The sequence below is a fragment of the Bufo bufo genome, chromosome 2 (genome assembly GCF_905171765.1).
Source record: "Bufo bufo chromosome 2, aBufBuf1.1, whole genome shotgun sequence".
NCBI lineage: Eukaryota > Metazoa > Chordata > Amphibia > Anura > Bufonidae > Bufo > Bufo bufo.
The window spans coordinates 30744286-30771495 of NC_053390.1; the positions used below are offsets into that span (position 1 = coordinate 30744286).

Sequence of the window (27210 nt, forward strand, 5' to 3'; positions counted from 1 at the left end):
GTCTGTATTAGTTTAGGGGGTCTGTTCTGGGGTCTGTGTCAGTTTAGTGCATCTGGTCTGCTGTCCGTATCAGTTTAGGGGGTCTAGTCTGTGGTCTGTATCAGTTTAGGGGGTCTGAATTAGTTTAGGGGGTCTGTATTAGTTTAGGGGGTCTGTATAAGTTTAGGGGGTCTAGTCTGTGATCTGTATCAGTTTTAGGGGTCTATTAGTTTAGGGGGTCTGTTCTGGGGTCTGTGTCAGTTTAGTGCATCTGGTCTGCTGTCTGTATCAGTTTAGGGGGTCTGAATTAGTTTAGGGGGTCTGTATTAGTTTAGGGGATCTGGTCTGGGGTCTATCAGTTTAGGGGGTCTAGTCTGTGGTCTGTATCAGTTTAGGGGGTCTGAATTAGTTTAGGGGGTCTGTATTAGTTTAGGGGGTCTGTATCAGTTTAGGGGGTCTAGTCTGTGGTCTGTATCAGTTTTAGGGGGTCTGTATTAGTTTAGGGGGTCTGTTCTGGGGTCTGTGTCAGTTTAGTGCATCTGGTCTGCTGTCTGTATCAGTTTAGGGGGTCTAGTCTGTGGTCTGTATCAGTTTAGGGGGTCTGTATTAGGTTGGGGTCTCAATTAGCTAAGGTTTATTTTGGAGTGTTATGATGGGGGTTACATGCACTACCTATAATTTTAATGCTGTAGGTTGGGGGCGTGTCCAGTTGTCCATTACAGTGTAAGTGGGCGGGGCTCGCTGCTACACAGACTTTCCAGATAAATGATTAACCCTGTCATTATCACTACATGGGACCAGGATAATCAGAGGTCATGGGGGGGGGGGGGGGGCAGCGATCTATGGGGTCTTCTAGGTTTCATGAGTGGTGCAGGAAATGAGGAGACTGTTACATTGTATCCTTGTGATCTGATGGACAGCAGATGACCCCCAGTGACATCACAATGTATCAGTTTGCTGCTGGTGGTTTCCTGCGATCACAGGGTCATTGTCCATCCTGATCTGCCTGCGACGTCCACACAAAGAGCCTTGTGGGAGCGCTTAGCGCGGGGAGCCGGCCCTGCGCTGGGGGGAAGTGATTTATATTAAAGGCCGGGGCGACAATCGCATTACAGGCAGACGGCGCAGCACCATGTGAGGGGACGGCTGCCAGCTCCGGCTTCCCTGTCTGCCACGTTTCCTGTCCAAGTATCGATCGGCCTGAGCGGCAATCCATCTCCTGCTGACTGCATTATCTGTGCACAATGAATGGCAGGACTACAACTCCCAACAATCCATCTCCTGCTGACTGCATTATCTGTGCACAATGAATGGCAGGACTACAACTCCCAACAATCCATCTCCTGCTGACTGTATTATCTGTGCACAATGAATGGCAGGACAACAACTCCCAACAACTCATCTCATTTGTCTTCCCTTTTGTCCTACGAGATACAGTCCATCCAGCAATGATGAAAAGGCATGCTGCTGCATGGAGTTACATCATGTCTCCAGTCACATCCAGAGCTGCATTTACAGTCCAACTGTTGCATCACTTCTCACAGTCACATCCAGAAATGTCTTATACTATAATCACATCCAAAGCTGCATTTAAAATTCTGTTGTTACATCCTAATATATACTCCAAACACATCCACAGCTGCCGTCACAAAACCACAGTTACATCATTCACAATCCAGCTGCCACATCATCTTTTATACTCCAACCACATTCCAAGCTGCATTCAAAATCATGCTGTTATACCACTTCTTATACTTTAGACACATTCAGGCTATATTTACTCTAATCACATCCTGTGCTGCATTCACCATTCAGCTGTAACAATGTGTCTTCTACTTCATTCACAACCAGTGCTGCATTCACAATGCAGCTGTTACATCATGAATTACACTCCAGTCACATCCAGAGCTTCCTTCATAATCCAGGTGTTACATTATATTTCATACTCCAGTCACATCCAGAGCTGCATTCACAATGTGCTATAACATCTTCACCTGTTCTGCTGGCTGATACCAGGGAGGAACAGACGGTGCCATGAATGTGAGGTAACACGCTGTGACATCAGGCTTGGCGTGTCCCCCCGATGACGAGGTCACTGCTGAGGTCATCACGGGGATCACATGTCCTGGGCTTCAATGATTCAGACTGGTGCTGGGTGTGATATATTGTATGCCGGGTGCTGGGTGATGCTGGCGCTGGGTGATACAATGTATGCCGGGTGCTGGGTGTGATACAATGTATGCCGGGTGCTGCAATGTATGATGGGTGCTGGGGGATACAATGTATGATGGGTGCTAGGTGTGATATATTGTATACCGGGTGCTAGGTGATACAATGTATGATGGGTGCTGGGTGATACAGTGTATACCGGGTGCTGGGTGATACAATGTATGATGGGTGCTAGGTGATACAATGTATGATGGGTGCCTGGTGATACAATGTATGATGGGTGCTGGGTGATACAGTGTATGATGGGTGCTGGGGGATACAATGTATGCCAGGTGCTGGGTGATACAATGTATGATGGGTGCTGGGTGATACAATGTATACCGGGTGCTGGGTGATACAGTGTATTCTGGGTGCTGGGTGATACAGTGTATGCCGGGTGCTGGGTGATGCAATGTATGATGGGTGCTGGGTGTGATATATTGTATGCCGGGTGCTGGGTGATACTGGCGCTGGGTGATACAATGTATGCCGGGTGCTGCAATGTATGATGGGTGCTGGGGGATACAATGTATGATGGGTGCTGGGTGTGATATATTGTATACCGGGTGCTGGGTGATACAATGTATGATGGGTGCTGGGTGATACAATGTATACCGGGTGCTGGGTGATACAATGTATACCGGGTGCTGGGCGATACAATCTATGATGGGTGCTGGGTGATACAATGTATTCTGGGTGCTGGGTGATACAAGGTATGATGGGTGCTGGGTGATACAAGGTATGCCGGGTGCTGCAATGTATGATGGGTGCTGGGGGATACAATGTATGATGGGTGCTGGGTGTGATATATTGTATACCGGGTGCTGGGTGATACAATGTATGATGGGTGCTGGGTGATACAATGTATACCGGGTGCTGGGTGATACAATGTATACCGGGTGCTGGGCGATACAATCTATGATGGGTGCTGGGTGATACAATGTATTCTGGGTGCTGGGTGATACAAGGTATGATGGGTGCTGGGTGATACAAGGTATGCTGGGTGCTGGGTGATACAATGTATGCTGGGTGCTGGGTGATACAGTGTATGATGGGTGCTGGGTGATACAATGTATTCTGGGTGCTGGGTGATACAATGTATTCTGGGTGCTGGGTGATACAAGGTATGATGGGTGCTGGGTGATACAAGGTATGCTGGGTGCTGGGTGATACAATGTATGATGGGTGCTGGGTGATACAAGGTATGCTGGGTGCTGGGTGATACAATGTATGCTGGGTGCTGGGTGATACAGTGTATGATGGGTGCTGGGTGATACAATGTATTCTGGGTGCTGGGTGATACAATGTATGATGGGTGCTGGGTGATACAATGTATGCTGGGTGCTGGGTGATACAGTGTATGATGGGTGCTGGGGGATACAATGTATGCTGGGTGCTGGGTGATACAATGTATGATGGGTGCTGGGGGATACAGTGTATACCGGGTGCTGGGTGATACAATGTATTCTGGGTGCTGGGTGATACAGTGTATGATGGGTGCTGGGTGATACAGTGTATGATGGGTGCTGGGTGATACAATGTATGATGGGTGCTGGGTGATACAATGTATGATGGGTGCTGGGTGATGCAATGTATGATGGGTGCCGGGTGATACAATGTATGATGGGTGCTGGGTGATACAGTGTATGATGGGTGCTGGGTGATACAATGTATGATGGGTGCCCGGTGATACAATGTCTGATGGGTGCTGGGTGATAGTGTATGCTGTCTGCTGGGTGATACAATGTATGATGGGTGCTGGGTGATACAATGTATGATGGGTGCTGGGTGATACAATGTATGATGGGTGCTGGGTGATACAATGTATGATGGGTGCTGGGTGATACAGTGTATGATGGGTGCTGGGTGATACAGTGTATGATGGGTGCCGGGTGATACAATGTATGATGGGTGCTGGGGGATACAATGTATGCCAGGTGCTGGGTGATACAATGTATGATGGGTGCTGGGTGATACAATGTATGATGGGTGCTGGGTGATACAATGTATGATGGGTGCTGGGTGATACAATGTATACCGGGTGCTGGGTGATACAGTGTATGATGGGTGCTGGGGGATACAATGTATGCCGGGGGCTGGGTGATACAATGTATGATGGGTGCTGGGTGATACAATGTATACCGGGTGCTGGGCGATACAATCTATGATGGGTGCTGGGTGATACAATGTATTCTGGGTGCTGGGTGATACAAGGTATGATGGGTGCTGGGTGATACAAGGTATGCTGGGTGCTGGGTGATACAATGTATGCTGGGTGCTGGGTGATACAGTGTATGATGGGTGCTGGGTGATACAATGTATTCTGGGTGCTGGGTGATACAATCTATGATGGGTGCTGGGTGATACAATGTATTCTGGGTGCTGGGTGATACAATGTATACCGGGTGCTGGGCGATACAATCTATGATGGGTGCTGGGTGATACAATGTATTCTGGGTGCTGGGTGATACAGTGTATGATGGGTGCTGGGTGATACAAGGTATGCTGGGTGCTGGGTGATACAAGGTATGCTGGGTGCTGGGTGATACAATGTATGCTGGGTGCTGGGTGATACAGTGTATGATGGGTGCTGGGTGATACAATGTATTCTGTGTGCTGGGTGATACAGTGTATGATGGGTGCTGGGTGATACAATGTATGCTGGGTGCTGGGTGATACAGTGTATGATGGGTGCTGGGGGATACAATGTATGCTGGGTGCTGGGTGATACAATGTATGATGGGTGCTGGGTGATACAATCTATGATGGGTGCTGGGTGATACAATGTATTCTGGGTGCTGGGTGATACAAGGTATGATGGGTGCTGGGTGATACAAGGTATGCTGGGTGCTGGGTGATACAATGTATGATGGGTGCTGGGTGATACAATGTATGATGGGTGCTGGGTGATACAATGTATGATGGGTGCCGGGTGATACAATGTATTCTGGGTGCTGGGTGATACAATGTATGATGGGTGCCGGGTGATACAATGTATGATGGGTGCTGGGTGATACAATGTATGATGGGTGCTGGGTGATACAATGTATGATGGGTGCCGGGTGATACAATGTATTCTGGGTGCTGGGTGATACAATGTATGATGGGTGCCCGGTGATACAATATATGATGGGTGCTGGGTGATAGTGTATGCTGTCTGCTGGGTGATACAATGTATGATGGGTGCTGGGTGATACAATGTATGATGGGTGCTGGGTGATACAATGTATGATGGGTGCCCGGTGATACAATGTATGATGGGTGCTGGGTGATACAGTGTATGATGGGTGCCGGGTGATACAATGTATGATGGGTGCTGGGGGATACAGTGTATGATGGGTGCTGGGGGATACAGTGTATGATGGGTGCTGGGTGATACAATGTATGATGGGTGCTGGGTGATACAATGTATGATGGGTGCTGGGTGATACAGTGTATTCTGAGTGCTGGGTGATACAATGTATGATGGGTGCTGGGTGATACAGTGTATTCTGAGTGCTGGGTGATACAATGTATGATGGGTGCTGGGTGATACAATGTATGATGGGTGCTGGGTGATACAATGTATGATGGGTGCCGGGTGATACAATGTATTCTGGGTGCTGGGTGATACAATGTATGATGGGTGCTGGGTGATACAATGTATTCTGGGTGCTGGGTGATACAATGTATGATGGGTGCTGGGTGATACAATGTATGATGGGTGCTGGGTGATACAATGTATGATGGGTGCCGGGTGATACAATGTATGATGGGTGCCGGGTGATACAGTGTATGATGGGTGCTGGGTGATACAGTGTATGATGGGTGCTGGGTGATACAGTGTATTCTGAGTGCTGGGTGATACAATGTATGATGGGTGCTGGGTGATACAATGTATGATGGGTGCTGGGTGATACAATGTATGATGGGTGCTGGGTGATACAATGTATGATGGGTGCTGGGTGATACAGTGTATGATGGGTGCTGGGTGATACAGTGTATGATGGGTGCTGGGTGATACAATGTATGATGGGTGCTGGGTGATACAGTGTATGATGGGTGCTGGGTGATACAGTGTATGATGGGTGCTGGGTGATACAATGTATATTGCATGTTGTTACGATGTATCTATTCGTACACCGCTGACTTCCTGTCCTCCGCTGTACAGCGCCACAGAACATGATGGCGACATAGAGGTCATGCGTAATAGTAAATGGCGGCACTTACCGTCAGCGTGTCTCTGAGCGCAGACCATCACGGAGGCAGCGAGGACCAGGCAGCAGGCTGAGGTCACCGGATTTGCCATCTGTTTGGGGGGGACACAAAGTGGAGGGTTAGGTGGAGTCGTCCGGAGCGCACATGCTGCTGGGGACCACACGGCATCTGTGCGGTGGCGGCGGCGGGGAGGGGGATCGGGCTAATGGTATGGGCTGGACAGCTGCTGGCGAGGCAGGAAGAGAGGAGATAATAGGAGCGTGTCATGTCACAGAGCCTGCACCATACTACAGCACCCCATAGGGCGGATCTCAGAAGCACAACACCCCATAGAGATGCCTTATCTAGTGGTGGTCTCCAGCTGTGGTGAAACTACAACTCCCAGCATGCCCAGACAGCAGTGATTATACTACGAGATCTCCGTCCTCCCTGCACTGTCCCATGTCCAAGGAAATGCAGGGGAGACACAGAGTCTGACCCCCCGGCCTCACCATGATAAGTATCTGCTCCGACGAAGGCTCTAAATGTGAATGTGCGACCTCTGACCTCAGGGCTCTTGGATCCAGCGGTGAATGTGTTAATACCACAGCTGACCCAGTCTCCGTACAGGAGTGACCACCACCAATGCCCGCCATGACGCACTCAACTTCCTGCAGACCCCGAGGACACGAATACAAAGTGTGAACAGTAACTTGTCCCTTGCTCCTTTTCTCCTGCTTTACTGATTGCGTGTCGGTCTACACTGACATTTCTAGCGTTTTATTCATGAAACAGGAGGCTCAGGATGAACAGGCCATGGCCTTGTGGGAAGATGCAGAAATTACTTTTGCTGCATCTTACGGACACTTTATTATTTTGTGGTTATTTTTAATAAAAATACGTCTGGATACCATGACCGGATGCCAACTGATCCTCGCTGCCGCCCATCTATACTGTCCACCCACCCTCTTTACAGAGCGCCAGGCAGGACAGGGGACAACATCTCCTACAATGGCTGCCACCCGGCTTTCCCAGACTCCTGAAGGGCAGATTTGCCAAGTTATGCAGCATCCATGAGATTACTGCAGATGAGCGCCCACGCCGTCCACGTACAGTGGCAACCACAGCCCGGTGTCATGGGATCCTCCCTGCTGACTGCCCAGAGGTGATCACAGGGTACCAGGGGCTGGCACCAAACCCTGTGACCAGGCATCTGAAAGCAGCCATTGCCCCTGTTCAGTCACCACCTCTTTGTCAGATCACAAAGGGAGGATTAAACTGAATCCTTCCAGTGGAGACCGTCAGCATGTCCAGTGGTGCTCCCCCATAGCAGGGACTATTGAATGGTCCCCAAACAGAACTTAGTGAAGTCAAGCAATTAATGAACCCCTAATGATCATTGGACCTGAATCCTCAAGAGCAAGTTGGACTCTGCAGGTCCCCAGGGGCCCCATACCCGCTTATCACACGAGTGGCTCACCTGGTACTGCCCACAGGCAGGGGGCCGACCAAACACTGGTCCCTCTACCCTGGGAAGGGAGTGTGAATCAGCAACAGGAGGGGCCCCACTTTCATTGCCACTAAGGGGCCCCTATTCTCTTACTCCTGCTAAAAAAAAAACCTGTTATAATGAAAATCTAAGAATTCAATCTCTCCTTAGCAAACTGCAGATGTGATTCATACTAAGAGGGGCCGGAAGTGGGTGCAGCCTGGAAATCTGGGGTCTCACCCCCAACTCCATCATTCTCTCTGTGCCTAGTGGTTAGAGTCTTCCTTATGTGATGTCAGATATGTGCTGTCTCCTCCATGCAGCTCTATCTCCCCTGTCACAGAAGAAACAGAGACTGCAGCTGCATCCCCCTCCTCCCTGACTACTGTTACTCCTCCTGTATTGTGAACATAGAGACTGCAGCTGCATCCCCCTCCTCCCTGACTACTGTTACTCCTCCTGTATTGTGAACATACACTGAGACTGCATCTGCATCCCCCTCCTCCCTGACTACTGTTACTCCTCCTGTATTGTGAACATAGAGACTGCAGCTGCATCCCCCTCCTCCCTGACTACTGTTACTCCTCCTGTATTGTGAACATAGAGACTGCAGCTGCATCCCCCTCCTCCCTGACTACTGTTACTCCTCCTAAATTCTGAAAATTCACAAAAGCTGCATCTGCATCCCCCTCCTCCCTGACTACTGTTATCCCTTCTGTATTGTGAACATACACAGAGACTGCAGCTGCATCCCCCTCCTCCCTGACTACTGTTTCTCCAACATACACTGAGGCTGCAGCTGCATCCCCCGCCTCCCTGACTACTGTTACTCCAACATACACTGAGGCTGCAGCTGCATCCCCCGCCTCCCTGACTACTGTTACTCCAACATACACTGAGGTTGCAGCTGCATCCCCCGCCTCCCTGACTACTGTTACTCCAACATACACTGAGGCTGCAGCTGCATCCCCCGCCTCCCTGACTACTGTTACTCCAACATACACTGAGGCTGCAGCTGCATCCCCCGCCTCCCTGACTACTGTTACTCCAACATACACTGAGGCTGCAGCTGCATCCCCCGCCTCCCTGACTACTGTTACTCCAACATACACTGAGGCTGCAGCTGCATCCCCCTCCTCCCTTCTACTGTTACTCCAACATACACTGAGGCTGCAGCTGCATCCCCCGCCTCCCTGACTACTGTTTCTCACAGATGCTGCAGGCAGTGATGAGGATGATACTTCCTTTAATCACTGGTTAATGAAACCTTCTGCAACTCTAATAAACTTTGTGCTTTAAATTATCAGTATTTTCAGTATCTCTGGTAGCTGCAAGAAAGAGAGGAGCTTATATCCAGAGGAAGAGATCCTCCACAGACCCAGATTTTCACAGTTGAGGGTTTGTTACAATTGTATCCGGTGTTAGTAGCAGCAATGCAAATCTTTTTCCTGCAATGTATCAGCCTGGCGTTCAGGACACGTGAGGAGTTTATTTATTTCTGATGCGGTTTTTCCAATGCATTTTTTATGCATTTTTATGTGATTTTGATTTTGTTTTTATGGTTTGTTTTTTTTTATCTTTGAAACAGTTTTGCAATTCATTTTTGAAGCATTTTTCAAGTAGGATTGCAATAAGCTGATCCCCGAATTCTGCGCGGCGGAGCAGAACTTAGTGTCTCCCCGGTCACCGAGAAGCCATCAGATTGACACAACTTCCATAATGGGTCTATTCTCCGCTGACAGCGCGTCAGGTGTCACCAGGTAGCAGACATTCCAGGGGAGCAGCGACCACAGGGGAGCGCCTGCCGCTCTTGTCACGGCTCAGCCCGCTCTGCACATTCCTCAGACGCCGAGAGTCAAAACCGTCACCGCTCGTGTTCCTCGCACTTCATTTACCAGTGCCCCCACCCTCTCGCCCCGGGTCTGCAGAACGGAGACAGATGATCCGATGTGTGAGCGGAGAAGGAATACCGAGGACATGTGGGAAATATTCCACCGCCAAGTCCCCACGACCACCAATAACCCAAAACCGTGTCAAGGCGGTGGCGCTATATTCCAGAGGTGGAGATATATGCCCTTCTATTTGTCATTCTATCTGTCATTCGATCTGTTTCCTGGAAAGCTGGGTGACAACCTTCCTTACAGCTGGTGAGGCATGGTTTGGGTAATGGGGTGGGCTCCTGTGAGCGCCCCCGGTAAGAGACGATCGATCTGTAGCCTTCATTATATTAATGCTCAGAGAGACTGCCCTTTAAATACATCACATTCTGCATCTGCAGAGGCGAGCGGCGACGTAACATTTACAGAGGAGACGGCAACAACTGCGTCCGAGGGGAAGAAATTAAAGTGTCGCGCTGTAAAAGGTCACACTGACATGAAATCTCCAGTGGCGGGAAAGGTGGACGAGCACGGATACCGTAAATGACTAATACATTATATGGCACTGGTATATTATACTGCACCCATATATGACTGATATATTATATAGCACTGGTATATTATACTGCACCCATATATGACTGATACATTATATAGCACTGGTATATTATACTGCACCCATATATGACTGATATATTATATAGCACTGGTATATTATACTGCACCCATATATGACTGATATATTATATAGCACTGGTATATTATACTGCACCTATACAATATACAGGACTGATGCATTATATAGCACTGGTATATTATACTGCACCCATATATGACTGATATATTATATAGCACTGGTATATTATACTGCACCCATATATGACTGATATATTATATAGCACTGGTATATTATACTGCACCTATACAATATACAGGACTGATGCATTATATAGCACTGGTATATTATACTGCACCCATATATGACTGATACATTACATAGCACTGGTATATTATACTGCACCGATATAATATATAAGACTGATGCATTATATAGCACTGGTATATTATACTGCACCCATACAATATACAGGACTGATAAATTATATGGGACCATGGGTTGAAGATCAGGACAATCACTGAGGGCTAATGTACACTCACCTAAAGAATTATTAGGAACTCCATACTAATACGGTGTTGGACCCCCTTTTGCCTTCAGAACTGCCTTAATTCTACGTGGCATTGATTCCACAAGGTGCTGATAGCATTCTTTAGAAATGTTGGCCCATATTGATAGGATAGCATCTTGCAGTTGATGGAGATTTGAGGGATGCACATCCAGGGCACGAAGCTCCCGTTCCACCACATCCCAAAGATGCTCTATTGGGTTGAGATCTGGTGACTGTGGGGCCATTTTAGTACAGTGAACTCATTGTCATGTTCAAGAAACCAATTTGAAATGATTCGAGCTTTGTGACATGGTGCATTATCCTGCTGGAAGTAGCCATCAGAGGATGGATACATGTTCTCATTCTGTTTACGCCAAATTCGGACTCTACCATTTGAATGTCTCAACAGAAATCGAGACTCATCAGACCAGGCAACATTTTTCCAGTCTTCAACAGTCCAATTTTGGTGAGCTCGTGCAAATTGTAGCCTCTTTTTCCTATTTGTAGTGGAGATGAGTGGTACGCGGTGGGGTCTTCTGCTGTTGTAGCCCATCCGCCTCAAGGTTGTGCGTGTTGTGGTTTCACAAATGCTTTGCTGCATACCTCGGTTGTAACGAGTGGTTATTTCAGTCAACGTTGCTCTTCTATCAGCTTGAATCAGTCGGCCCATTCTCCTCTGACCTCTAGCATCCACAAGGCATTTTTGCCCACAGGACTGCCGCATACTGGATGTTTTTCCCTTTTCACACCATTCTTTGTAAACCCTAGAAATGGTTGTGCGTGAAAATCCCAGTAACTGAGCAGATTGTGAAATACTCAGACCGGCCCGTCTGGCACCAACAACCATGCCACGCTCAAAATGGCTTAAATCACCTTTCTTTCCCATTCTGACATTCAGTTTGGAGTTCAGGAGACTTGACCAGGACCACCCCCCTAAATGCATTGAAGCAACTGCCATGTGATTGGTTGACTAGATAATTGCATTAATGAGAAATAGAACAGGTGTTCCTAATAATTCTTTAGGTGAGTGTATATTCCCGATATTTCCCTGTGTAGAGGCGACTACATTCCATAGACGTAACTCATTCGCGGTCATACACATTGTAGTCCATGTTGGGCGTCACATCTGGTTCAACAGGCCACGTGTTCAGTGACAGCGGGCGACAGACAAAACGTCTTCCTTTGGATCTTTTCGTCTATCAGAAGAATATTTCGAGAACGTCCGACTTCTTTCCAGGCGATGGCGGTCTGTCATGAGTCACCTAACATGATCCTTCAAGGAACTATCGCTTCGGCTGAAATCGTCTCTAATGTGTACGGACGCCTTGTAAACCCCTGTGTCGGAGCAGCGTAGTGCGTCGTGTACGCGGGGGCGTGCTGCGGACCAACAGAGCTGCTCCCTACTTCTAAAGTCATTTTGCGCATCTCATTTAAGACATATTTATGGAGCAGGTTGGCCAATAAGACGTGTCGTCTGCCGAGGCCGCGGGCGTGGTTTTCTGGGGAAAGAGGGTGACTTAAGAGGGCGCCATTTTGGTCACATGACCCAGTCAGGTGTCTCAGTGTCCTTACTGGCTGGACTGAACACAGACACATGATAATCCACGTTGGGCCCTGCAGGGTGGGGGTCCGGGGGCCGCATCTTTAATACGAACCCTAAAAGACGGCGGCATTATAAATGAACCGCGGTGACCCTGCGCCGTCAGTGCCCGCTTCTGCCCATGGGCACACTACAGACTGGAGACTGAAATACGAGGGATTACACCGCTTACTAAGGTATAGCGTGTTTTCCACATTCCAGACTGGATGGGGTTAACGGCGCTTTGGCTTAAACAGACGTCTGGCCGCGCTCACCCGATATTAGGCTAATGGATGCAGACGGTTGTAGCATTCTCCAGCGGATTCCAAAATAAGACTTTCTGAGGTTTTAATAAGAGCTCTGCGAGGTGGGAGAGGAATGTCAATAAGCGCTGTGCAGGATCTCAGCCCGCCGTTAACCCCCGCAGTGCCGTGGCCACGTAGACCGCACCCCTCAGTATCCCCAGAACCTTCAGATAATCACCTGCGCCAAACATTTATAGCTTTACTCCTCCCACAATGCATCATGGCATAGAGCCATCAGGTAGTCACTGCCCCGCCCCTTCTTATAACCTCACTGAATAGTAACTTTGTGTCTCCTTTGTTACAATATTTCTATGACACGAATCCAGACAAAACAGTTCTATAAGTGAAGATCAGATTTCTGAGGTCTGGGCTTCAAGTGAACGTCTGGCTTTGAACACATTCCCACTGTCATAAGCCACCACTAGGTGGCGCTCTGGAGCTCACTGAATACTGTACTACATACACATTGACCTCAATATAACAACACATGGAACTTGTCTCTGTGTTGGGAAGATGTGTGGAGTCACCGAGCCTGTGACAGGCATACATGACATCTAAATGAGTGGCCACGAGAAGACCATGGCTGTCCAGATAGATCAGCCAGAGAACATAAGATGTCTTTAGAAAAGCCTGAACTTCATCCAGGGACCTATAGGATGTTCTCACCACTACTGAGGTCACAGTGAAGGAGGCGACCATTACAGAGAATGTCACACCTGACATCTACATGGGGAGGGAGGGCTATTGTCCAGGAAGATCCACTGGAGAACGCAAGATGCTGGAGATATCTCAAACAAGTCAGAACTTCACCCAGGACCTACAGGATGCTCTCACACTACTGAGGTCACAGTGAAGGAGGCGACCATTACAGAGAATGTCACACCTGACATCTACATGGGGAGGGAGGGCTATTGTCCAGGAAGATCCACTGGAGAACGCAAGATGCTGGAGACATCTCAAACAAGTCAGAACTTCACACAGGACCTACAGGATGCTCTCACACTACTGAGGTCACACTGCAGGAGACGACCATTAGAGAGAGGGGCACATGTGACATCTACATGGTGGTGGTGGTGGTTGTGGGATTAGGGGGAGGGGGGGCTATAAGATGACCACCACTGTCCAGCAAGATCAGACAGAGAACACAAGATGAAGGAAGATGTCTCTAAGACAGGATTTAATCCCAGTACCTACAGGAACCTTTCACCACTACACAGTGCAAGACCACACATTACATCTACATGGGGGTTCCAGGAGGAGATCACCACTGTCTAGGAAGATCAACTGGAGAACACAAGATGCTGAAGACATCTCAAAGAAGCCAGAACTTCAGCCCAGGACCTACAGGATGCTCTCACCGCTACTGAGGTCACAGTGCAGGAGAAGCACACATGACATCTACATGGGAGTGCCAGGAGGAGACCACCACTGTCCAGGAAGATCAGCCACAGAACAGTAGATGCAAGAAGAGGTCTCTAAGGAGCCAGAACTTCATCCCAGGGCATACAAGAAACTCTCACCACTATTGAGGTCTTAGTGCAGGGGTGAGAGGAGCACACATAACACTTACATGGGGGCAGAAGGAGACAAAGGGGGAACAATGTCCTCTGAAAAGAAGCAGCACAGGTAGAGTTAATGTTACCGCAGAAACAGAAGACCTGATACCTGAAAGCAGGGTGGTGGTGGTGGATATAGAGTTATGGAACCCCAGGACCAGTAGTTGTGTGAGAACCACTGACTGCATTTCACCAGAAGAAGATGATGCCTGTAGTGTAAAGGATGGTGGTGGTTTGGTTCTGGGCAGCTCACCATCATAGACCGTCACCAGAGGTGATCGAAATGAGACCATCTACTGGAAGAACGTGGCCCTTGTAACATGACAATAACCCTCAACATCCAGGTAATTCCACCAAGAAACAGCAGAAGAAAGAAATAAAGATTCCTTAAATATCTCAGGGCAAACATCCCTGCGAGTAAGAGCCCCCCAAACACTGTCCATGGAGAACAGACTGAAGCTATGGATACTGATATGTCCACACACGGGGGCACTTACTTTTCACATGACTGTACAGTATAGATCTTGGCTAGAGATGGCTACATGTCCTATATTTGGGATGATTAACCTAGGACATGGGGTGGTTATGTATGATGATCCCGTCAACCCTTGGGGCGCCTTGTGTGTAGCAGATCCCCCTGGAGAAGATGCTGGCGGCGATGGAGGGTTCGGCTTCCAGATTTTTCATTAACCCTCACTCTCCCTCCTGCGGCTCATCCTGTGATCTGTGCAGTCTATGGGCAGTGGCAGGATATGGAGGCTGAGAGTTATTCTCCTTCCAAGATCCCCAGCAGAACATGAACCTGAACCTGCACAATGCAGATGCTTCGTACAGGATGATGAGACTTGGGGCAGAGGCGACGGATGGGGGTATTAATAGGGGGGCACAAACCTGATTACACCCTTCTCCCCTATGTATTCCAGCTGTATAGAGCTACTCTGTTCACCCTGGTTGATGAATATAATGCTAGAACTACAGTGATGACTGACTTAAAGGGAACCTGTCATCGGGATTGTGTGTATAGAGCTGAGGACATGGGTTCCTAGATGGTCGCTAGCACATCTGCAATACCCAGTCCCCATAGCTCATCTCAGGGACAGGACTCATCTCAGGGTAATTTCCATATGTATCAAATCGGGTTTTATCCACAATAAAAGCACACAGAGCTATGGGGACTGGGTATTGCGGATGAGCTAGCGGCGATCTAGCAGCCCATGTCCTCAGCTCTATGCACAAAATCCAGGTGACAGGTTCCCTTTAAGTAATAGAGATGGGGTGGAGGAGCAGGAGTTACATAACAGCCCCTATATCGAAAAAAAGGGGAGCAGTGAGTGCGAGGGAGAGGAGCAGTGAGTCTGGGGATGGGGAGCAGCAGGGGAGGGGAGCAGTGAGTGTGGGGATGGGGAGCAGTGAGTGTGGGGATGGGGAGCAGTAAGTGCGAGGGAGAGGAGCAGTAAGTGCGAGGGAGAGGAGCAGTAAGTGTGGGGATGGGGAGCAGCAGGGGAGGGGAGCAGCAGGGGAGGGGAGCAGTGAGTGTGGGGATGGGGAGCAGTAAGTGCGAGGGAGAGGAGCAGTGAGTGTGGGGATGGGGAGCAGCAGGGGAGGGGAGCAGTGAGTGAGGGGAGGGGAGCAGTGAGTGTGGGGATGGGGAGCAGTGAGTGTGGGGATGGGGAGCAGTGAGTGTGGGGATGGGGAGCAGTGAGTGAGGGGAGGGGAGCAGTGAGTGTGGGGAGCAGTGAGTGTGGGGATGGGGAGCAGCAGGGGGGGGAGCAGCAGGGGAGGGGAGCAGTGAGTGTGGGGATGGGGAGCAGTAAGTGCGAGGGAGAGGAGCAGTGAGTGTGGGGATGGGGAGCAGCAGGGGAGCAGTGAGTGAGGGGAGGGGAGCAGTGAGTGTGGGGATGGGGAGCAGTGAGTGTGGGGATGGGGAGCAGAAGGGGAGGGGAGCAGTGAGTGGAGGGGAGCAGTGAGTGAGGGGAGGGGAGCAGTGAGTGTGGGGATGGGGAGCAGTGAGTGTGGGGATGGGGAGCAGTGAGTGTGGGGATGGGGAGCAGCAGGGGAGGGGAGCAGTGAGTCTGGGGTAGGGGAACAGTGAATGCAGGGGATGGAGAACTGAGTGTGGAGGAGGGGAGTAGGGATTTTGGGGAAGAATGCAGTGATTCTAGGGGAGGAAAGTGGTGACTCTGGGGGAGGGGAGCGGCGAGTGTGTGGGAGGGGAGCGGTGAGTGTGGGGGAGGGGAGTGGTGAGCCTGGGGGAGGGGAGCGGTGATCCTGCGGGGAAGGGGTAAGTCTGGGGTAGGTGAGCAGTGAGTGCAGGGGAGTGGTGAGTGTGAGGGAGCGGTGAGTGTGAGGGGGGCGAGTGGTGAGTCTGGGGGAGGGGAGTGGTGAAATCTGAGGGAGGATGCAGTGAGTCTGGGTGGGGGAAGGGGTGAGTCTGTGAGAGGTGAGCAATGAGTGCAGGTAAGGGGAGCAGTGAGTGTGGGGTAGCGGAGCAGTGAGTCCTGGGGGGGTGGAGTGGTGAGTCTGGGGGAGCGAGCAGTGAGTCTGGGTGGGGAAGGGGTGAGTCTGGGAGAGGTGAGCAGTGAGTGCAGGGGAGTGGTGAGTGTGAGGGAGTGGTGAGTGGGGGAGGCTAGTGGTGAGTCTGGGGGAGGGGTGCGGTGAGTCCTGGGGGGCGGAGTGGTGAGTCTGGGGGAGGGGAGTGGTGAGGCTGGGGGAGGGGAGTGGTGAGTCTGGGTGGGGGAAGGGGTGAGCCTGTGAGAGGTGAGTAGTGAGTGCAGGTGAGGGGAGCAGTGAGTGTGGGGGAGCGGTGAGTGTGGTGGAGGGGAGCGGTGAGTCTGGGGAAGGTGAACCTGGTGGTGCCAGACTCTTGATGGCATAGTGATCAGGCTGAGTGTGTGGGCAGACAGGGACAGACAGTTTGGCAGAGGAGGAGTGAAACCTGCAGACACATCTGTTACAAGCTGGCACAGACAATGGCGCCATATTGCAGGCGATTCTGATGTTGGCGCGGTGGCGATGAGGTTAAACGCCCCCGATTCCTCCGGGCTTATTAAGAAATCAGCAAACATTTACATTTGTGTTGAGTGCAACATCCGGACCCCCGGCGAATGACAGGGCCCATCCGAGCGTGGGCAGCGCTGCCAGCCGCATCCATCTCATGGCAATTTACTGACCTTAAGTGATCAGATGTGAATCATGAGCTGCTGAAGGCCGAGCCAAGCAGCCGGGCAAGGATGACAGCGCCAAGGCATAGCGGAATTAACCCTCTCACTGCCATGAAGCCTGCAGGTGCTATCTGAGGCGCCGGTGCCCGGTGATTTATCCACAGGACAAGGGACCCCTCGAAATATTACAACTTTCTAATATATTGTGTCTCTCTTTCTCATCATCAAGATCTCTACCTCCTGTCAGTGAACAGAAACATTCTTGTTTACATCCCAAGGGATTGTTACAATGTGTCAGAGAGATGAGCAGTCCTGGGCTCTGGGCTTATTAACTGCACTGATACACAGTTACAAACCCACAGCTGTGTGAACATGGACTGGACATGGGGTGCACATAGGAGCAAAGGGACCCCAAAGCAAGATAGGGCCCCTATTCGGGTCTTCTAATTGTGTCCCCAAAAGTTTGCTGTGACTGTTGCGAAGGGAAAAGAAAGGGAAGAGGGGGTCCAAGGGTTACAAATCCAAAGGAGGGGGTGACTGTACCTTTTTCTTTCATTAACCCCATTGGTGCCGCACTGCATTAACAATTCCCGCTGAAGTCAGAAAGTTTTATACAATTTACAGAATCTTCTGTTTATCAGGGAATACGTTACTATGGATACAATGTATCAGTCTTGTTGTCAGGCAGAGAGTCCATAGCAACCAGTCTGGCCTGGATGATGCAGTGAGCTGAGGGCACAGGAGGCTCGGCAGGTCTACAGTATGTGGCAGTGGAATCGGAGGCGGAATCGGATGGAAGAAGAAGGAGGCCCCTGCGAATCTGCGGAGACGTCTCAGGTGGAGGAGACCCGACTGATGGATCCAGTCAATAAGCAAAGACATTAACAAGACGGACCCCGGAGCCTCTGGCCCCAACACAAATCCCCTACTAATGTGATGCACTGCCGCACCGTTAACACCTGACACAGCAGAGCTCAGTGTGCGCAGGGAATCCTGCACATCCGCAATGCCATTACACTGGTAATCCCTGGGATTAGGGACACTGCCGAGGACATATCGTTCCAAGAATGGAGAGTGCGGGGGAGGACGAGCCAAGGGAAAGAGACCGAAAAGATACAGAAGGCGGCCGGTTCACCGCTCGGATATGACCTAGAGTCCCCCCAACACCACATAGTTGGTCAGGGGTCTCCCAACTAGGAGGAGAACACTACATCTTCTACAATGCAACACTGCAGGGGGTGACCTGCGCATACACAGGGAGATGTGAGGCCCTGCCGCCTGAGAGCTAACAGGATGGTGGGATTGTGGACGCAGCTCCGGCAGTGACTGGAGTAGGATGATGTATCACATCCACATTCTGTGGAGCTATGAATACCAACTACTGTCCCCGTTATCAGCCGATCCGTGATGAAGATGAAAACAAGCCATTGCTCCCTGTTATCAGCCATATCAAACTGGTGTTCTTCAAGTGACAGGAAGTGCGGAGATCCCCCGACCTACACCCCCATGATCTCTAGGACAATTATATCCAGATATGTGAGGGTTACTGGCCCTTTAAATCTTTGTATCTTGTGTTTTCAGGTTTCATAAACAGATACAATGTATCCAAATAAATAATAAATATATACAGACACAATGTATACACCTTTATAGCAACAAGGTCCTGAGGAAAACCATACCCTGAACCCTCTACGCTATTTTTTGGGGAGCACATTAACCCCCCCCCCATCCTTGGAAAGTTATGGCTCATGCTAAAAAAGTTTCATTAATGTAGAATGAAAATGTCTGCAACTTTCCAATAAAATTTGGGGACGTTTATCAAACTAGATACGTCTTGTTTTTAGTGTAAAAATGTCACATGACACACCAATTGCGGCATTTAGGAGACGTGACACTTTTCGATGTGGTCTATATTTAAGGCTATGTACACCTTTGGGGCATTTTTTTTTAACTATTACATTGTACTCATGTTGAGCTAAAATCAGTTTTTAATTGGTCTTTATTAAAAATGTTGAGCTCCTTTCTCTGTACAGCCTTGAGATTCTCTAGTAGCAGGATCTGAATTTTCACTCTGTTCCGTCAGGCAGGGAGCTAACAGGCTCCTTATCTCTGCTCTCTGACATTAGAAACACTCATTATAGCTCAGTACTTATCATACTGATTAGATTGTGGCTTAAATAAGTGTTTATGAGCTCTTAGCAATTTAGAGAGAAGGGTTACAAAGAGAAAGTGAAAGTAGGATACACACAGTTAGTAAAACAGTTTGTGACAGAACGGCTCAATATTTTTAATAAAGACCAAGGGGCTGGTAGTGCTGGGGGTCATTATTATCTGATATGAGGGGCTGATAGTGCTGGGGGTCATTATGATCTGATATGAGAGGCTGATAGTGCTGGTGGTCATTATAATCTGATATTAGGGGCTGATAGTGCTGGGGGTCATTATTAACTGATATGAGAGACTGATAGTGCTGGGGGTCATTATTAAGTGATATAAGAAGCTGATAGTGCTGGGAATCATTATATGATATGAGGGACTGATAGTGCTGGGGGTCATTATACTTTGATATGAGGGACTGATAGTGCTGGGGGTCATTATACTCTGATATGAGGGGCTGATAGTGCTGGGGGGTTCATTATTATCTGATATGAGGGGCTGATAGTGCTGGGGGTCATTATAATCTGATATGAGGGGCTGATAGTGCTGGGGGTCATTATCTGATATTAGGGGCTGATAGTACTGGGGGTCATTATCTGATATGAGGGGCTGATAGTGCTGGGGGGTCATTATCTAATATGAGGGGCTGAAAGTACTGGGGGTCATTATCTGATATGAGGGGCTGATAGTGCTGGGGGTCATTATTATCTGTACGAGGGGTTGATAGTGCTGGGGTCATTATTATCTGATATGAGGGGCTGAAAGTACTGGGGGTCATTATCTGATATGAGAAGCTGATAGTGCTGGGGATCATTATAATCTGTATGAGGGGCTGATAGTGCTGGGGTCATTATTATCTGATATGAGGGGCTGATAGTGCTGGGGGTCATTATTATCTGATATGAGGGGCTGATAATGCTGGGGGTCATTATACTCTGATATGAGGGGCTGATAGTGCTGGGGGTCATTATAATCTGTACGAGGGGCTGATAGTGCTGGGGTCATTATTATCTGATATGAGGGGCTGATAGTGCTGGGGGTTATTATTATGTGATATGAGGGGCTGATAATGCTGGGGGTCAATATTATGTGATATGAGGGGCTGATAGTGCTGGGGGTCATTATTCTCTGATATAAGGGGCTGATAGCACTGGGGGTCATTATACTTTGATATGAGGGGCTGATAGTGCTGGGGGTCATTATTATCTGATATGAGAGGCTGATAGTGCTGGGGGTCATTATATGATATGAGGTGCTGATAGTGCTGGGGGTCATTATTATCTGATATGAGGGGCTGATAGTGCTGGGGGTCATTATCTGATATTAGGGGCTGATAGTACTGGGGGTCATTATCTGATATGAGGGGCTGATAGTGCTGGGGGGTCATTATCTGATATGAGGGGCTGAAAGTACTGGGGGTCATTATCTGATATGAGGGGCTGATAGTGCTGGGGGTCATTATTATCTGTACGAGGGGTTGATAGTGCTGGGGTCATTATTATCTGATATGAGGGGCTGAAAGTACTGGGGGTCATTATCTGATATGAGAAGCTGATAGTGCTGGGGGTCATTATAATCTGTATGAGGGGCTGATAGTGCTGGGGTCATTATTATCTGATATGAGGGGCTGATAGTGCTGGGGGTCATTATTATCTGATATGAGGGGCTGATAATGCTGGGGGTCATTATACTTTGATATGAGGGGCTGATAGTGCTGGGGGTCATTATAATCTGTACGAGGGGCTGATAGTGCTGGGGTCATTATTATCTGATATGAGGGGCTGATAGTGCTGGGGGTTATTATTATGTGATATGAGGGGCTGATAATGCTGGTGGTCAATATTATGTGATATGAGGGGCTGATAGTGCTGGGGGTCATTATACTTTGATATGAGGGGCTGATAGTGCTGGGGGTCATTATTATCTGATATGAGAGGCTGATAGTGCTGGGGGTCATTATATGATATGAGGTGCTGATAGTGCTGGGGGTCATTATTATCTGATATGAGGGGCCGTTAGTGCTGGGGGTCATTATACTCTGATATGAGGGGCTGATAGTTCTGGGGGTCAATATTATCTGATATGAAGGGGTGATAGTGCTGGGGGTCATTATTCTCTGATATGAGGGGCTGATAGTGCTGGGGGTCATTATACTTTGATATGAGGGGCTGATAGTGCTGGGGGTCATTATTATCTGATATGAAGGGCTGATAGTTCTGGGAGTCAATATTATCTGATATGAGGGGCTGATAGTGCTGGAGGTCCTTATCTGATATGAGGGGCTGATAGTGCTGGGGGTCATTATTATCTGTACGAGGGGCTGATAGTGCTGGGGTCATTATTATCTGATATGAGGGGCTGAAAGTACTGGGGGTCATTATACTCTGATATGAGGGGCTGATAGTGCTGGGGGTCATTATACTTTGATATGAGGGGCTGATAGTGCTGGGGGTCATTATACTTTGATATGAGGGGCTGATAGTGCTGGGGGTCATTATAATCTGTACGAGGGGCTGATAGTTCTGGGGGTCATTATACTCTGATATGAGGGGCTGATAGTGCTGGGGGTCATTATTATCTGATATGAGGGGCTGATAGTGCTGGGGGTCATTATAATCTGATATGAGGGGCTGATAGTGCTGGGGGTCATTATACTCTGATATGAGGGGCTGATAGTGCTGGGGGTCATTATACTCTGATATGAGGGGCTGATAGTGCTGGGGGTCATTATACTCTGATATGAGGGGCTGATAGTGCTGGGGGTCATTATTCTCTGATATGAGGGGCTGATAGTGCTGGGGGTCATTATTATCTGATATAAGGGGCTGATAGTGCTGGGGGTCATTATACTCTGATATGAGGGGCTGATAGTTCTGGGGGTCATTATTATCTGATATGAGGGGCTGATAGTGCTGGGGGTCATTATTATCTGATATGAGGGGCTGATAGTGCTGGGGGTCATTATTCTCTGATATGAGGGGCTGATAGTGCTGGGGGTCATTATTATCTGATATAAGGGGCTGATAGTGCTAGGGGTCATTATACTCTGATATGAGGGGCTGATAGTGCTGGGGGTCATTATTATCTGATATGAGGGGCTGATAGTGCTGGGGGTCATTATTATCTGATATGAGGGGCTGATAGTGCTGGGGGTCATTATTATCTGATATGAGGGGCTGATAGTGCTGGGGGTCATTATACTCTGATATGAGGGGCTGATAGTGCTGGGGGTAATTATTCTCTGATATGGGGGGCTGATAGTGCTGGGGGTCATTATTTTCTGATATGAGGGGCTGATAGTGCTGGGGGTCATTATTATCTGATATGAGGGGCTGATAGTGCTGGGGGTCATTATTATCTGATATGAGGGGTTGATAGTGCTGCGGTCATTATTATCTGATATGAGGGGCTGATAATGCTGGGGGTCATTATTCTCTGATATGAGGGGCTGATAATGCTGGGGGTCATTATTCTCTGATATGAGGGGCTGATAGTGCTGGGGGTCATTATTCTCTGATATGAGGGGCTGATAGTGCTGGGGGTCATTATTATCTGATATGAGGGGCTGATAGTGCTGGGGGTCATTATTATCTGATATGAGGGGCTGATAGTGCTGGGGGTCATTATTATCTGATATGAGGGGTTGATAGTGCTGGGGGTCATTATTATCTGATATGAGGGGCTGAAAGTACTGGGGGTCATTATACTCTGATATGAGGGGCTGATAGTGCTGGGGGTCATTATACTTTGATATGAGGGGCTGATAGTGCTGGGGGTCATTATAATCTGTACGAGGGGCTGATAGTTCTGGGGGGTCATTATACTCTGATATGAGGGGCTGATAGTGCTGGGGGTCATTATTATCTGATATGAGGGGCTGATAGTGCTGGGGGTCATTATAATCTAATATGAGGGGCTGATAGTGCTGGGGGTCATTATACTCTGATATGAGGGGCTGATAGTGCTGGGGGTCATTATACTCTGATATGAGGGGCTGATAGTGCTGGGGGTAATTATTCTCTGATATGAGGGGTTGATAGTGCTGGGGGTCATTATTATCTGATATAAGGGGCTGATAGTGCTAGGGGTCATTATACTCTGATATGAGGGGCTGATAGTGCTGGGGGTCATTATTATCTGATATGAGGGGCTGATAGTGCTGGGGGTCATTATTATCTGATATGAGGGGCTGATAGTGCTGGGGGTCATTATTCTCTGATATGAGGGGCTGATAGTGCTGGGGGTCATTATTATCTGATATAAGGGGCTGATAGTGCTAGGGGTCATTATACTCTGATATGAGGGGCTGAAAGTGCTGGGGGTCATTATTATCTGATATGAGGGGCTGATAGTGCTGGGGGTCATTATTATCTGATATGAGGGGCTGATAGTGCTGGGGGTCATTATTATCTGATATGAGGGGCTGATAGTGCTGGGGGTCATTATTCTCTGATATGAGGGGCTGATAGTGCTGAGGGTCATTATTATCTGATATGAGGGGCTGATAGTGCTGGGGGTCATTATTATCTGATATGAGGGGCTGATAGTGCTGGGGGTCATTATTATCTGATATGAGGGGTTGATAGTGCTGCGGTCATTATTATCTGATATGAGGGGCTGATAATGCTGGGGGTCATTATTCTCTGATATGAGGGGCTGATAGTGCTGGGGGTCATTATTCTCTGATATGAGGGGCTGATAGTGCTGGGGGTCATTATTCTCTGATATGAGGGGCTGATAGTGCTGGGGGTCATTATTATCTGATATGAGGGGCTGATAGTGCTGGGGGTCATTATTATCTGATATGAGGGGTTGATAGTGCTGCGGTCATTATTATCTGATATGAGGGGCTGATAATGCTGGGGGTAATTATTCTCTGATATGAGGGGCTGATAGTGCTGGGGGTCATTATTCTCTGATATGAGGGGCTGATAGTGCTGGGGGTCATTATTATCTGATATGAGGGGCTGATAGTTCTGGGGGTCATTATACTCTGATATGAGGGGCTGATAGTGCTGGGGGTCATTATTATCTGATATGAGGGGCTGATAGTGCTGGGGGTCATTATAATCTGATATGAGGGGCTGATAGTGCTGGGGTCATTATTATCTGATATGAGAAGCTGATAGTGCTGGGGGTCATTATTATCTGATTGAGGGGCTGATAGTGCTGGGGGTCATTATTCTCTGATATGAGGGGCTGATAGTGCTGGGGGTCATTATAATCTGATATGAGGGGCTGATAGTGCTGGGGGTCATTATTATCTGATATGAGGGGCTGATAGTGCTGGGGGTCATTATTATCTGATATGAGGGGCTGATAGTGCTGGGGGTCATTATTCTCTGATATGAGGGGCTGATAGTGCTGGGGGTCATTATTATCTGATATAAGGGGCTGATAGTGCTAGGGGTCATTATACTTTGATATGAGGGGCTGATAGTGCTGGGGGTCATTATTATCTGATATGAGGGGCTGATACTGCTGGGGGTCATTATTATCTGATATGAGGGGCTGATAGTGCTGGGGGGTCATTATTCTCTGATATGAGGGGCTGATAGTGCTGGGGGTCATTATTATCTGATATGAGGGGCTGATAGTGCTGGGGGTCATTATTATCTGATATGAGGGGCTGATAGTGCTGGGGGTCATTATTATCTGATATGAGGGGTTGATAGTGCTGCGGTCATTATTATCTGATATGAGGGGCTGATAATGCTGGGGGTCATTATAATCTGATATGAGGGGCTGATAATGCTGGGGTCATTATTATCTGATATGAGAGGCTGATAATGCTGGGGGTCATTATTCTCTGATATGAGGGGCTGATAGTGCTGGGGTCATTATTATCTGATATGAGAAGCTGATAGTGCTGGGGGTCATTATTCTCTGATATGAGGGGCTGATAGTGCTGGGGTCATTATTATCTGATATGAGGGGCTGATAGTGCTGGGGGTCATTATTCTCTGATATGAGGGGCTGATAGTGCTGGGGGTCATTATTATCTGATATGAGAGGCTGATAGTGCTGGGGGTCATTATATGATATGAGGTGCTGATAGTGCTGGGGGTCATTATTATCTGATATGAGGGGCTGATAGTGCTGGGGGTCATTATTATCTGATATGAGGGGCTGATAGTGCTGGGGGTCATTATTATCTGATATGAGGGGTTGATAGTGCTGCGGTCATTATTATCTGATATGAGGGGCTGATAATGCTGGGGGTCATTATTCTCTGATATGAGGGGCTGATAATGCTGGGGGTCATTATTCTCTGATATGAGGGGCTGATAGTGCTGGGGGTCATTATTCTCTGATATGAGGGGCTGATAGTGCTGGGGATCATTATTATCTGATATGAGGGGCTGATAGTGCTGGGGGTCATTATTATCTGATATGAGGGGCTGATAGTGCTGGGGGTCATTATTATCTGATATGAGGGGTTGATAGTGCTGGGGGTCATTATTATCTGATATGAGGGGCTGAAAGTACTGGGGGTCATTATACTCTGATATGAGGGGCTGATAGTGCTGGGGGTCATTATACTTTGATATGAGGGGCTGATAGTGCTGGGGGTCATTATAATCTGTACGAGGGGCTGATAGTTCTGGGGGGTCATTATACTCTGATATGAGGGGCTGATAGTGCTGGGGGTCATTATTATCTGATATGAGGGGCTGATAGTGCTGGGGGTCATTATAATCTAATATGAGGGGCTGATAGTGCTGGGGGTCATTATACTCTGATATGAGGGGCTGATAGTGCTGGGGGTCATTATACTCTGATATGAGGGGCTGATAGTGCTGGGGGTAATTATTCTCTGATATGAGGGGCTGATAGTGCTGGGGGTCATTATTATCTGATATAAGGGGCTGATAGTGCTAGGGGTCATTATACTCTGATATGAGGGGCTGATAGTGCTGGGGGTCATTATTATCTGATATGAGGGGCTGATAGTGCTGGGGGTCATTATTATCTGATATGAGGGGCTGATAGTGCTGGGGGTCATTATTCTCTGATATGAGGGGCTGATAGTGCTGGGGGTCATTATTATCTGATATAAGGGGCTGATAGTGCTAGGGGTCATTATACTCTGATATGAGGGGCTGAAAGTGCTGGGGGTCATTATTATCTGATATGAGGGGCTGATAGTGCTGGGGGTCATTATTATCTGATATGAGGGGCTGATAGTGCTGGGGGTCATTATTATCTGATATGAGGGGCTGATAGTGCTGGGGGTCATTATTCTCTGATATGAGGGGCTGATAGTGCTGGGGGTCATTATTATCTGATATGAGGGGCTGATAGTGCTGGGGGTCATTATTATCTGATATGAGGGGCTGATACTGCTGGGGGTCATTATTATCTGATATGAGGGGTTGATAGTGCTGCGGTCATTATTATCTGATATGAGGGGCTGATAATGCTGGGGGTCATTATTCTCTGATATGAGGGGCTGATAGTGCTGGGGGTCATTATTCTCTGATATGAGGGGCTGATAGTGCTGGGGGTCATTATTCTCTGATATGAGGGGCTGATAGTGCTGGGGGTCATTATTAT

At 48.6% G+C, this 27210-nt stretch overlaps 1 protein-coding gene across 5 annotated transcripts in view; it reads right to left on the reverse strand.

The window, feature by feature from the left end:
- The window catches only part of CNTFR (ciliary neurotrophic factor receptor), a 379375-nt gene that overhangs the window by 146160 nt on the left and 206005 nt on the right, over window positions 1-27210 (reverse strand). For all 5 annotated transcript variants that reach the window (XM_040420848.1, XM_040420844.1, XM_040420847.1 and 2 more), the window contains one exon: window positions 6397-6475. In XM_040420848.1, coding sequence (XP_040276782.1) covers window positions 6397-6475 — 79 coding nt within the window. The remainder of the gene's footprint in view (window positions 1-6396; window positions 6476-27210) is intronic.